The sequence below is a fragment of the Microtus oregoni genome, unplaced genomic scaffold (genome assembly GCF_018167655.1).
Source record: "Microtus oregoni isolate MIOR12 unplaced genomic scaffold, Mior012 000026F_ref0000081, whole genome shotgun sequence".
In the NCBI taxonomy this organism is placed as follows: Eukaryota; Metazoa; Chordata; class Mammalia; order Rodentia; family Cricetidae; genus Microtus; species Microtus oregoni.
The window spans coordinates 3,650,679-3,663,690 of NW_024543085.1; the positions used below are offsets into that span (position 1 = coordinate 3,650,679).

At 41.6% G+C, this 13,012-nt stretch overlaps 1 protein-coding gene across 5 annotated transcripts in view; it reads left to right on the forward strand.

The window, feature by feature from the left end:
- Dync1i1 (dynein cytoplasmic 1 intermediate chain 1) overlaps positions 1-13,012 on the forward strand; it is a 317,505-nt gene that overhangs the window by 31,915 nt on the left and 272,578 nt on the right. For 4 of the 5 annotated variants that reach the window (XM_041675567.1, XM_041675566.1, XM_041675568.1 and 1 more), the window contains exon 2: positions 3,719-3,835. In XM_041675567.1, coding sequence (XP_041531501.1) covers positions 3,728-3,835 — 108 coding nt within the window. In that variant the 5' untranslated portion in view covers positions 3,719-3,727. The remainder of the gene's footprint in view (positions 1-3,718; positions 3,836-13,012) is intronic. The other variant, XM_041675565.1, reaches the window with a different exon arrangement.

The window sequence follows — 13,012 nt, forward strand, 5'->3', positions numbered from 1 at the left end:
TATAATCAGCATGTATTATATATGTACATGTGTGAGCATATGTGTGTATGTATGCATGTATGATCAGCATGCATTATATATGTACATGTTTGTGCATGTGTGTGTATACATGAGTAGTCAGCATGTATTACATATATACATATGTGTGCATATGTGTGTATGTATGAATGTATAATCAGCATGTATTATATATGTACATGTGTACACATATGTGTGCATACATGAGTAATCAGCATTTTTTACATATGAACATATGTGTGCATATGTTTGTATATGTATGTATGTGTATATATATTGCATGTGTGTGTGTGTGTATGCAGTAAATTCTCCAAGAAGAAGCTTAATAAAAAAAATATCACAACCGTATAGAATGCTCTAGAATGCAGTCTGTTCCAGAGGATGGTACTATGTAGCTGAAGTGGTGTTAGGCCATTTTGCCTGGGAGAACATAGGAGCTAGTTGGGGAGCGATGGAGAAGGGGAGATGTGTATGCTTTAAGAGTTCTCCCGTCTGTTTCAGCTCAGGACAGCAGAGCCACCGCTCAGAGCAGTGACTTTTCGTATTTATATATTATTCTTTTGACCAAAGAAAGATTTGAACCACATCAATTACAATGAATTAGACCCCATTGGCTAAGTAGGTAACTTCTCAGACAGCTTTTGTAAATAGTGCCATTCCTTTTCCCTGCCAGGCATCCCACACTTTGCTGTTGAACGTTGTTAGCCACCAGTATGTCACGAAAAACTTCACTTTTGTTAATTCTGTCACTTTTCAAACAAAGGAAGGAAGAGTAATAATAAAAAACCATAAGTTTAGTTCCTCACTTCACCGTGTGGGCTATCAGTTGGAGGTATCACTTGGGCAGGCACCTCCTGTCTGCTCTCCTTCTCAGACTAACTACATGGCTATGAATTTCTGGCTCTGGCTTTATGTCCTGTACAGGTGAAGGGATTCCAGCTTTATACAGAGCTTTTACCCCTGGACTTCATTTTGATGCATTGGCTATGTGACTATGATCCCTGTCCACTGGTACCCAGATCGGCTGTGTGCCTATGATCTCTGTCCACTGGTACCCAGATCAGCTGTGTGCCTATGATCCCTGTCCACTGGTGCCCAGATCTGCTGTGTGCCTATGATCTCTGTCCACTGGTACCCAGATCAGCTGTGTGCCTATGATCTCTGTCCAATGGTACCCAGATCAGCTGTGTGCCTATGATCTCTGTCCATTGGTACCCAGATCAGCTGTGTGCCTATGATCTCTGTCCAATGGTACCCAGATCAGCTGTGTGCCTATGATCTCTGTCCAATGGTACCCAGATCAGCTGTGTGCCTATGATCTCTGTCCATTGGTACCCAGATCAGCTGTGTGACTATAATCTCTACCCATTGGTACCCAGATCGGCTGTGTGCCTATGATCTCTGTCCATTGGTACCCAGATCGGCTGTGTGCCTATGATCCCTGTATACTGGTACTCAGATCGGCTGTGTGCCTATGATCTCTGTCCATTGGTACCCAGATCAGCTGTGTGACTATTATCTCTACCCATTGGTATCCAGATCAGCTGTGTGACTATGATCTCTGTCCACTGGTACTCAGATCGGCTGTGTGCCTATGATCTCTGTCCATTGGTACCCAGATCGGCTGTGTGCCTATGATCTCTGTCCACTGGTGCCCAGATTGGCTGTGTGCCTATGATCTCTGTCCACTGGTACCCAGATCAGCTGTGTGCCTATGATCCCTATCCATTGGTACCCAGATCAGCTGTGTGCCTATGATCCCTATCCATTGGTACCCAGAAACAGCTGTGTGACTATGATCTCTGTCCATTGGTACCCAGATCGGCTGTGTGCCTATGATCTCTGCCCATTGGTACCCAGATGCCAGCATGCTCAAAAGTTGTCGACTGTTGTGCACAGATTAAACACATTTTTATTTGATGTTTCAATTTTGGTCTTCTCCTTCCAGTATCTGTGCCATCTTCTTTGTTTTCTCAAAGCTAAATCGTTGTATAGATTTTTTCCTCTTCTCATTACATATTATTCAGGCCCCCATAAAGGGCTCCATTCCCTGGCTGTGCAAGCCACAGCCTGGACCGCCGCCTCTGATGCCACTTCCTCCCCAATGCAGGTGCAGCAGATGATGCTGGCACCAGTCTCCCAGCAGCAGCCTAATTTCTAGTGTCTGCTCCTATTGTCACACAGGCTGGAGCAAACTCCTCTTTGGGTTTGTCACTTGCCCTTTCAGAAAGCTGTTATGTTACTACATAAATGGAACTCATTTTCTGTTTCTCCCAGGCTTTATCATTGCTTACACACACACACACACACACACACACACACACACACACACTTCTGTTGAAATTTGTATTTCCTTGTCTGGATTCCTCGCTTCTCCTGCACCCATCCTCCTCCAGGCGTCTCCTTTTCCCACATCTTTGCGCATCCAATGTTTCCCTAATATTTTTGGACATCCAGTTCAAGTTCTGCTAATTCCAGTATGCTCACTTTGGTCTATGCCCCAGATCTTTATTATTTATTTGTTGGTTGGTTGGTTTTGGTGTGCATTGCTCTAAGTTTAAACTCGGGTCTTGGGTGTGCGTAGTGGATCAGAGTACATGAAAGTGAGACTTTAGGTTCCACCGTGCAGCGTCTGCACAGCCTTCAGCTCTGCAAGTTTCTGCCTTGCTGGCTTCCAGGGAGAAAGATGAAAAGGCGTGGAGTCATTGGAACTGATAATAGTCTTCTCCAAACCTCTTGCTTGTGAAAATGCTTCTGGTCCCAATATCATGAACATTGTCATGGCAATATTAAAGTTCAACTTCAGAGCTGCAGCAATAGCTTAGCAGTTAGGGAACTCGCTGCTGTTTCAGAGAACCCAGGTTCGTGTGCCAGCACCCACATACCTCATAACCACCTGCAACTCATTTTGTCCTCTGCAGACTCAAAAATGGATGTGGTACACACATGTATGTGAAGGCAAAACAATCATACACATGAAATAAGTATTTTATGAAAAGATAAATTAAATTGAACCTTATGTGGACAGAGTTTTCTAAGCGTTCAACACAGGCTTAGCTCCTTTTACTGCATGCATCCACACACTTTACTTTGAGAAAGGTCAGGACCAAAACAGTATGCAAATAAACATTTATAATAACAGTGTTATTTGGGAGATGAAATTAGGTGTGACAACTGGGAGGAGTTTACAGGAAAAATTAGCATTTCAGGATGCATGTCATGTTAAGCAAAATGAGATTTTCCTGAACTGCACGGAGGATTGTTTACCCATTCCATAGACATCTGAGTAGAGCACACGCTAGGGCTCCCTCGTGCAGTATGGAGATGAATTGCTCCATTAGCATCAGACTTGAAGCCGTCTTTCTGATGGTTCCTGTCTGATCCCCACTCTCTCCTTTTGTTCATCTGGGAAGAAACTTCTTCGGAAAGCATGTTGCTCCCCTGGAAGTGAATTGCTATTCTTTTACAACCCAGATTACAACATAAAATTTCTTTAGTTATTTATGGATACATAATAGAAAAAGAATCACATAGTTAGACCAAACCTAAGCTTTTCTCTTCTTCGACACAGACTAAATAACACAGCCTATTATTACCCCAAGTCACATTTGCAAGCTGCATTTCCTTTTGAACGATTTTCAACGGCACCACAACAAGATTACTTACAGAGTCTCACTTTCTCTCCCTCCTTTTCTCCAAGGCAGCAAAGATGTCTGACAAGAGTGACCTAAAAGCTGAGTTGGAGCGCAAAAAGCAGCGCTTGGCCCAGATAAGAGAGGAGAAGAAACGGAAGGAGGAAGAACGGAAAAGGAAAGAGGTGAGGCGGGGTCTGGGTGTTGTGGGATCAAAGGGTCACTGGGGCCCAAGGAACCATTTATGTGGGCAGAAAGGAACTATCTAGAAATTTGACTGAAGTGTGTGTGACGGTGTGTTGTACAATGTGAAGGGGATGCATCTCTTCCCGAAAGCGCTCTCAGGCGTCACCTAAGCAACCGGTCATACATGACTCAAAAGCCTGCAAGCCCAGGTTCACCCTGGATTTGAATAGAACCCTGAAAATGGACCGTGATCTCTTTGCTGTTGGATGTTCTTTAATCTTTCTGGGATGTGCTCTTCTAGATTACTTTGGGAGCAATGATTGGTTTTATTTCGTTGAAGGTTTGGATCCACTTCCCTCCCGTTGCCTGTAACTTATGATGTAGTTCATACCTGTGTTAATGTTAAGAAGGAAGGGGGGGGGGGAAGGAAGAGGAGAGAGGGACTTTATAGTTATTTATTATTTATTTATGCAAAAACTAAAAGTATGGACGGACATTTTAGAAGACAAAACAGAAAACAATGCCAATGGATTCCCAGTGATTCCGACACAGGGTGCATTTCCCATGGTCAATAAGAATCCCCAGCTTAGCTGGACAGTGATGGCACATGTGTTTAATCCCCAGCAATCAGGAAGCAGAGGCAGGCAGATCTCTGTGTGATGGAGGCCAGCTTGGTCCACAAGAGCTAGTTTCAGGAAAGATTCCAAAGCTTCAAAGAAACCCAGTCTCGCCAGGCGATCCTTTAATTGCAGCAGTCTGGAGGCAGAGGCAGGCGGATCTCTGTGAGTTCGAGGCCATCCTGATCTACAGAGCTAGTTCCAGGACAGGCTCCAAAGCCACAGAAAAACCCTGTCTCGAAAAACCAAAAAAAAAAAGAAAGAAAGAAAGGAAGAAACCCAGTCTCAAACACACCCCCCAGCCCCTACCCCCATCACCACAATAAATCTTCAACTTAGTTAAGTAGGAACCAGAAGGAAGGAAGGTGGATAAGACAGAGCACACTGTTAGGTGTTGCAGCAGGAGGGCGTTTTCTGCTGGCACCAAAAGTTTACTTGTTTATATCACCAAATAGCAAGGACCAAGAGGCAAGATAGCTTTTCTCCTGGTAAACTCACTGGTCAGACTCTTGACCCCAAATTCAAAGCCTGTCATTTATCTTCTATCATCTCAATCCAAGGAGTGTTATATTTTTTTATTCTTCAATTTTTCATGATCATATAAAAATAACCCATTAGAAAAGATCTTCACCAACCTCACATTGGACAGAGGACTGATCTCTAAAATATACAAAAAACTCAAGAAATCAGTCATCCAAAGAACAAATAATCCAATAAAATAATGGAGTACAGACCTAAAGAGAGAACTCTCAATAGATGACAACAATGAGGACCCTAAGAGAGACTTACATGGATCTAATCTACACGGAAAGAAGAAAAAGACAAAATCTCCTGAGTACATTGGGAGCGTGGGGATCATGAGAACGGGCAGAAGAGGAGGGGAGAGGGAGGGAGAGGAGTGGAGAAAAATATATAGCTCAATTAAAAAACAATTAAAATAGCCCATTAGATGCACAGAAACAAGATGACAAAGATGTTTGTGAAGGGTTCTCTAGAAAGGAAGCTTGAGACGGGCTGCTCCCCACACTGCAATTGTTTTGTTCAGGGACAGAAAGGGGTTTTGATGCCTCGTGATCTAGATAAATGCTCTTTCATTCTACAAGTTTAAAAGAGTAAAGCAGCAGATTGTCCATGTTTATTATTTCCCAATGACTGCACTTGCGGTCTAGCCTTCTGGCTCCTCCCAGCTCCTTGGGCCTTCCATGTTGGCTGGTGGGGTAACATGTTTGTCCTTGTAGCTCCATAACGGCTGTCCCTGAGACCTTGTGGGTGAACCTGAGGTGAGAACTGACGAGGAGTGGCTATTCATTTCAGTGGGAGGCCCACAGCGAGCATTATGTAATTACACTTCCCTTCTTTTTAACATCAACAGCTACTGTGTCTTTAAAGCACCTGCCATTTCTTGCTAATAATGGGTTTCCTTTGAAACTGACATCCTAATATCCAACTTGAATTGCACAGAATGACTATGAAGTGCAATGTGATATAGAAATCTGGCTCCAAATTTGGCTGTCTACTCTATCTTTTTCATTTTACACATTTGGGGAGATTCGCAGGCCAACCAAGCATATGGAAGCTAGATTTCATTTTCATTTTTTTTCTTCTTGGTATACTTAGCAGTTTTGAGGAACAAAGTTCTCTCCCTCTGCATAATAAACAGAGTGCCCAGGAGCTTCTGCATGCCTCAGGCCTCCATGTGCCTCTGGAATTCAGGTTACAGAAGGACTCACTGACAAAGCAGCTCAAAGTCACAGGCCAGCTCATATTGAACACTTCCATGCTCAGTTCCTCTGAGAAGATTCAAATCAGGGCTCAACTTGGGGACGCACAGACTAGATTGTAATATTTTAGGTCTGCTCTGGCTTTAAATCTCCTCTCTACACAACCGAGCATCCCTCACGAGACTCTTTCCTTTGTGCCATTTAAGCATCTCTAAAACAAACAAACTAAAACCACTTCCGTGTGTATTTGAAGAGCAAATGAGAGTGAGGTGTTTGTGTGCCCTTTCACCTCTTCCACTGAGGCCCCGAAATCAAACTTAAGATAATCAGCTACTAAATGAAGGGTGTATTAGTGTTTTTGAAAGGCCTGTGTAAGTGTGTGTGTGTGTGTGTGTGTGTGTGTGTAAGTGCATTTGAGACCAGCTTCCTACAGATGCCAGAGGTATAGAATCCCCTCTGGAGCTGGAGTTACAGGTGTTTCTGAGCCATTGGATGTGGGTGCTGGGAACCAAACTCAGCCCCTCTGAGTAAGTGCTCTCTTAGCTGTGGAGCTGTCCCCAGCCCAGATGTTACGCTATTTTATGTGTGGAAGAAATCTGAAACCAATTTATTCCGATCTTTTTCAAATGACGAAATGACCTCGATGTACAAGAATAGCCCTCTCTCGTCTCTAGCTCTCAGGAGGATCCTGTCCCCAGCATCCTAGCTCTAACTCAGAACCTAAGGCCCTTTCTGTACCACAATCTACAAGTACCACAGTCTGGAGAAATAGAACAGAGCTCTTTTTTCCCCATTTCTTTTTTCTCTAAAGCCACATTCCAGGCAAATTAACCTGTAGTTTAAATAATCCCTTATCTGAAATGCTTCAGACCAAAAATATTTCCTACTTTGAGTTTTATTTTTAAGATTTGGAAATATTTGCACATACCCAAATTGGAATGTGTTTGGAGACCTGAGTTTGTACATGAAATTCCTGTACATGTATGTTTCATAAGCACTGTATACATAAACTAAAAATATTTGAGAAAATGTTTAAAATAATAGTTTTTATGAAACAAAATTTTATAGTGGGGAATTCTGCATTCTGGGATCATGTTGAAACTTATAAGCTTTTGCATCTCGGATTGGGGATGCTCAACCCATGTTTACACGGTCATCTACAGACACAGCAAGTTGCACACACTCCTGTGCTGAAGAAGTGGAAACTGGGAGATAGCATTTTGGTACAATGTGTGCTGCCAATTTTGATACATATTTTGACCTCTGCTATAGTTCCTGAATGCCTACCATTTAAAATTAGAATAAATCTCTAACTCCAAACCACACCTGTACCTTTCAACACAGGATGCTATGACAAAAACTTTGGTCTACTATGCCCAAGTTCATTTAAAAGGGAGGGTTGGGCAGGTCGTTTCATCTGCTCTGCGAAGGCTCCACTCGTGTCTCATTTCCATGGATGCTGTCTTCCTGCAACACGTATTTGTTGACAGGAATAGCATTGAGAGCTCTGAATCTTGTTTTCACAGCAGTGTTGCAAAGGAAGAGGTCTCAAAACGCGATGTGGCTGACAGAAATTAACCTGAAAGATACATTCAGCTATGTATCTATGGTCTATGACCATAAAGTAGTGCCACCAAAGCCATTCATCAAACACATTTTTATTAGGCACTCTACCTCGGGAACTGATCCAGGTATGATCACCTTGGGGTGAGCAGAACCATTGTGTTGCCTGAAAGCCCAGGCGAGGCTCAGGACACCTCTGAAATACCATGCGACTCAACATTTCAATATTAAGACGGTTTTAATTTTGTTTTTAGCTATTTTTATCGGTATTTCACTAGCCCCTGTAGCGGTTCCGTTTTCTTGCATCTCTCCCCTTTCCCTCACATCCTTCTTTTTCACTATATGAAAAGTGAATGAGGATACTGATCCTCATTCTTTTTTTCTCAACTCTGTCTTGGCTTGTTGTACACATTAACATAGGAATCTGCTTCGGTTGTTTAAATATTACAGTTGGAAAAGAATGTGCATTTTAATGTCTTTGCAGAGACAGAATTGTCTTTTAAGAGTATGGAGTGACATGAGAAGGCTGAAATCGTCTCTGACTCTCTTCAGCTCTATTTAGATTCCAATGACAGTAGTTCTCTCCCTAATGACAGACAGATTGCAAAACCAAAAGTGCACTTTAAGGCCAAGGTGAATAAGAACAGAAACACTGAGCCCAGAGACACATAAAAATACACTCTTGTCTTATAATTGGGTTGTAGCATACTGTCTGGGGCAAGCCAAACTGCCCTGAATTCTCTTCTGCCTCAAGCACATGAAATTAATAATGCTCTTTGAGTTAATTTACCTGCTAAGATGCCCAATGCTCATGGGGAATAAAGGATATCTGATAATGAATAAGATAGTTGGCTTGGAGAGCTTCAAGATAGCTTCGCTTCTGTGGAAAGTTGCCTGTGAAATAGGGACACATAAGTGTTCTCCTGGTTCAGAATAGTGCAAATACTACAATCCAACTCAGAATACCTCCCTTCGTTGTCCTTTTTATAGCATTTAATTAATTATTTATGGATTCCATACACTGCACAGAGAGGACCAAGGGGTAACTGACCATCTACCTGGCAGTATACCCTACTCTCTAGCCGCTCCACACTGGGGCAAAACCCTGGGCCCCTCTCCCACCTGCCTCAGCTTCTCTAGCCAGCCAGCAGTCAGGGTTCCTACAGGTAGGCTATTCGAATACCCCCATACTATCCATTGAACCCTGCAAGCTACAAGTCCTACTCTACTCCCAAAATCTCTTATCCCACTCCTTCCCAGGCAACCTCAGAAGAACTCTGACTGCACCAAGTGGACAGAGAAAGTGAACCAAGAGAGTGGGCCAAGACAGAGGACCAAGAGGGACCTCAGTGGTCCCTTGAGACACAGACAGTGACAGTACAGGGCAGACCAAGAACAGTTCCCAAAGGCACAGACAGCCACTGCAAGGATTGGACCAAAATACAAAGACCCTGCTGGCACTAACTGAAGGAAGAGATGGGTAGTCACCAATGGAAGAATTCATCCAACAACCTAAAAAGCGACATGATAACACCAGTACCCAGTGGTCATAAAACAAGAAGACTTGTTCATCCTAATCCAGAAAAAGCAGAAGAGTATGATTTTAAACTTAATTTTGTGAGAATGATAGAGACCTTTAAAAAGAAAATGAAAAATTCTCTTAAACAAATGGAGGAAAGACAAACAAAAAATTGGAAGAAATTAATAAATAGCTCAAAGAAAACCAAGAAAAAACAATAAACAGGTGAAGCAAACAGTTCAAACAGTTCAAGACTTGAAGACTGAAATAGAGGCAATAAAGAATACACACACCCAGCGAATTCTGGATATGGAAAATCTGGGTAAATGAATGGGAACTACAGAGACAAACATAACCAACAGAATACAAGAGATGGAAGAGAGAATCTCAGGTGTTGAAGATACTGTAGAGGAAATAGATTCACTGGTCATTAAATGCAACAACTTCTTAACACAAAGCATCCAGGAAATCTAAGATACCATGAAAAGACCAAACCTAAGAACAATACGGATAAAAGAAGAATATCAGCTTAAAGGCACAAAAATATATTCAACAAAATCATAGAATAAAACTTTCCTAACCTAAAGAAGGATATCTCTATGAAGGCACAAGAAGCTTACAGAAAATCAAATAGACTGGACCAAAAAAATAAATAAATAAAGTCCCCTAACCATATAATAATCAAAATGCAAAACATACAGAATTAAGAGCAGCAAAGGAAAAAGGTCAAGTAACATAGAAAGACAGACCAATCAGAATTACACCAACTTCTCAATGGAAACCATGAAAGCCAGAAGGTCCTGGACAGATTGATGCAGACACTACGAGACCATGGATGCAAGCCCAGACTACTATACTCAGCAAAGCTTTCAATCACCATCGATGAAGAAAAAAATATATTCCATGATACAACCAGATTTAAACAATACCTATCCAGAAATTCAGCCCTATAGAAAGTACTAGAAGGATAACTCCAACACAAGGAAACTAACTGCACTCACAAAAACACAGGCAACAGATAACCTCACACCAGCAAACCCCAAATAAGGGAATCACACAAACACTACCACCAAAAAATAACAGGAATTAACAATCATTGGTCATTAATATCTCTTAATATTAATAGACTCAATTTACCTACAAAAAGACACAGCCTAAGAGAATTGTTACATAAGCAAGATTTATCCTTCTGCTTTATACAAGAAACACACCTCAACCTCAAAGACAGACATTACCTCAGAGTACAGGCCTCAAAAAAAATTTCAATCAAACAGACCAAGGAAACAAGTGAGTGTAGCTATCCCAATATCTAACAAAATAGACTTCAAACTAAAATCAATTAGAAGAGATGGAGAAGGACACTTTATACTCATCACAGGAACAATCCATCATGATTAAGTCTCAACACTGAACATCTATGCCCCAAATACAAGAGTACCCACATATGTAAAAGAAAGATTACTAAAGCTAAAATTGCACAGCAGACCCCACATACTAATAGTAGGAGACTTCAGTACCCCACTTTTGCCAATGGACAGGTCAACCAGACAGAAACTTAACAGAGAAATAAGAGAACTTACAGATGTCATGACTCAGTTGGACTTAAGAATTCCATACAATATATTTTTATCATCTTCACCCCTCTTCCAAGACCCATGTCCCCTTCTTTGAAATGCATTAACTCTAATTTTCGAGGCCTATATTTCCTTGGTGTGTGACCATCCACTAGAGTGTGGTCTGCATGCCACCCTGGGATTCTTCTTTCCTGGCAGCTATCAGTTGCAATAGCTCCTCAGCCAGGGGTGTGCCTTCTCCCCCACACCATACTGGGGTTTTATTTGCTTGAGCTTGTCCACATCTGTGAATGCTGTCCTAGCCACTGTGAATTCATACATTTCAGGTATGAATACATTTCAAGTATGAATTCATACATTTCAAGTCTCTGGTGCATCTGGGAAACACAGTTTCAAAGTAGTCATTCATTCCTTCTATAGCTTTCCACCCTTTCTTCTTCAGGGATCTCTTAGCCTTGGAAGGAGGAGTGAGATCAGTGTGGAGCTTCTGCAGGAAACTAGAAGTAGATCTCCCACAGGACGTGGCTGTACCATTCTTGGACATTTGTCCCAAAAGCCCTGTGTCCTACTATAGAGATATTTGTTTATCCATGTTCATTGCTATGCTATTCACAATAGCCAGGAAATCAAAACATCTTAGAAGTCTATCAATTGATGAATGGATAATAAAAATTAGGTTCGTTTGCACAAAGGAAAAAGATTCAGCTGTTAAGAAAAAGGAACTATGAAATCATCAGGTACATACATGGTGTTGGAAGCAACCATTATGAGTAAGGTAACGCAGACCCAGAAAACACAAGTGGTTGCATGGTCTGAATCTTTGTATATGTGTGTTTCATTTGGAATGCCCATGGAGGTCAAGAAATTAATAAGGAGCCATGGGGGTCAGGGAGTTTCAAAGGAGAGGAGACAGAATGCAGTGGTATAAAGGGAATAAGGGAACACAAACAGTGAAATGGAGTAAGGAATAGGAGGGTGGAATAAAAGGAGAACAGAAAGGATGAGAGATAACAGATACTCAAGTCCCTTGATCTTTTTTAGCTACCATTTTACTTTGTCACAATCCTATAAAATCATAAAATAGGCATAGGATTCTGATTTGAGGCTCTCTTGTGCTGTGTTTTAGATACAATTTTTGAAAGGAATTTGTAAGTAGAAATTTCTCTCCCACCAGCCATTCCCAAATAGCAACTTTGTGGCTTAATATTAATTACAAACTGTTTGACTGATGGCTCAGGCTTCTTACTGGCTAGTTCTACATTTAAATTAACCCATTCCTAACCATCTGTGTATCGCAGTGCGCCCCATGACTTACCAGTAATTCTCTGGCCTCTTACTCCTCCAGAGGCTGCTGGCAGCTCCTGTCTCCACCCTTTTTCTCCCTACATCTCTGGATTCCCTGCCTGGTTTCTATTTTGCTGGCTGTTGACCAAATCAGCTTCTTTATTAACCATGGTAATAAACATATTCACAGCACACAGAGGGCCATCCCATATCAAGAACTCATATGTGGGGTTTTTGTTTGTTTGTTGTTTGTTTTGTACTATGTTTTCCTTGAAAGTTGTTTTCTTGTTTGAGTTAATGTGTTAATGAATCCTGTGAAAATCAGAACCTAGTAGAAAAAGAACGAAAGAAAGAAAAAAGAAAGGAAAGAAGAAAAGAGAAAAAAGAAAAGAGAAAGAAAAAAGAAAGGAAGAAAAGAAAAAAGATGGAAGGAAGGAAAGAAAAGAAAAGGAGAAAAAAGACCTACAGAAATAATTTCTGCCCAGCTGCACTGCCTTAATATAGACTTTAGCCTGGCTTCCACCATGTTTAGCTTCTACTACCAATACAGACAGTATTTTTTGTTTGTTTTCTGAGACAGAGTTTCTCTGTGTAGCCCTAGCTGTCCTGAAAGTAGCTCTTTAGACCAGGCTGGCCTTGAACAGTGATCAACCGGCCTCTGCCTTTTGAGTGCAGGGGTTAAAGGCAAGGGCCACCACTTACAGGTTTCTATAAGGAGCCTTACTTTTTACTTTCCAGCTAGATTCCAGATGTTTCTATTTCTGGAATGTGAGTATTACTAAGAGGTGCTGACCAAGATGCTCCAGAAGGAACAAAGAGGCTAAAACAGACAAGATTTACTTTTAAAATAATACCGGTCAGAAATAGCTTTCTTTGATTCCAATACTCTAAAAGTTTC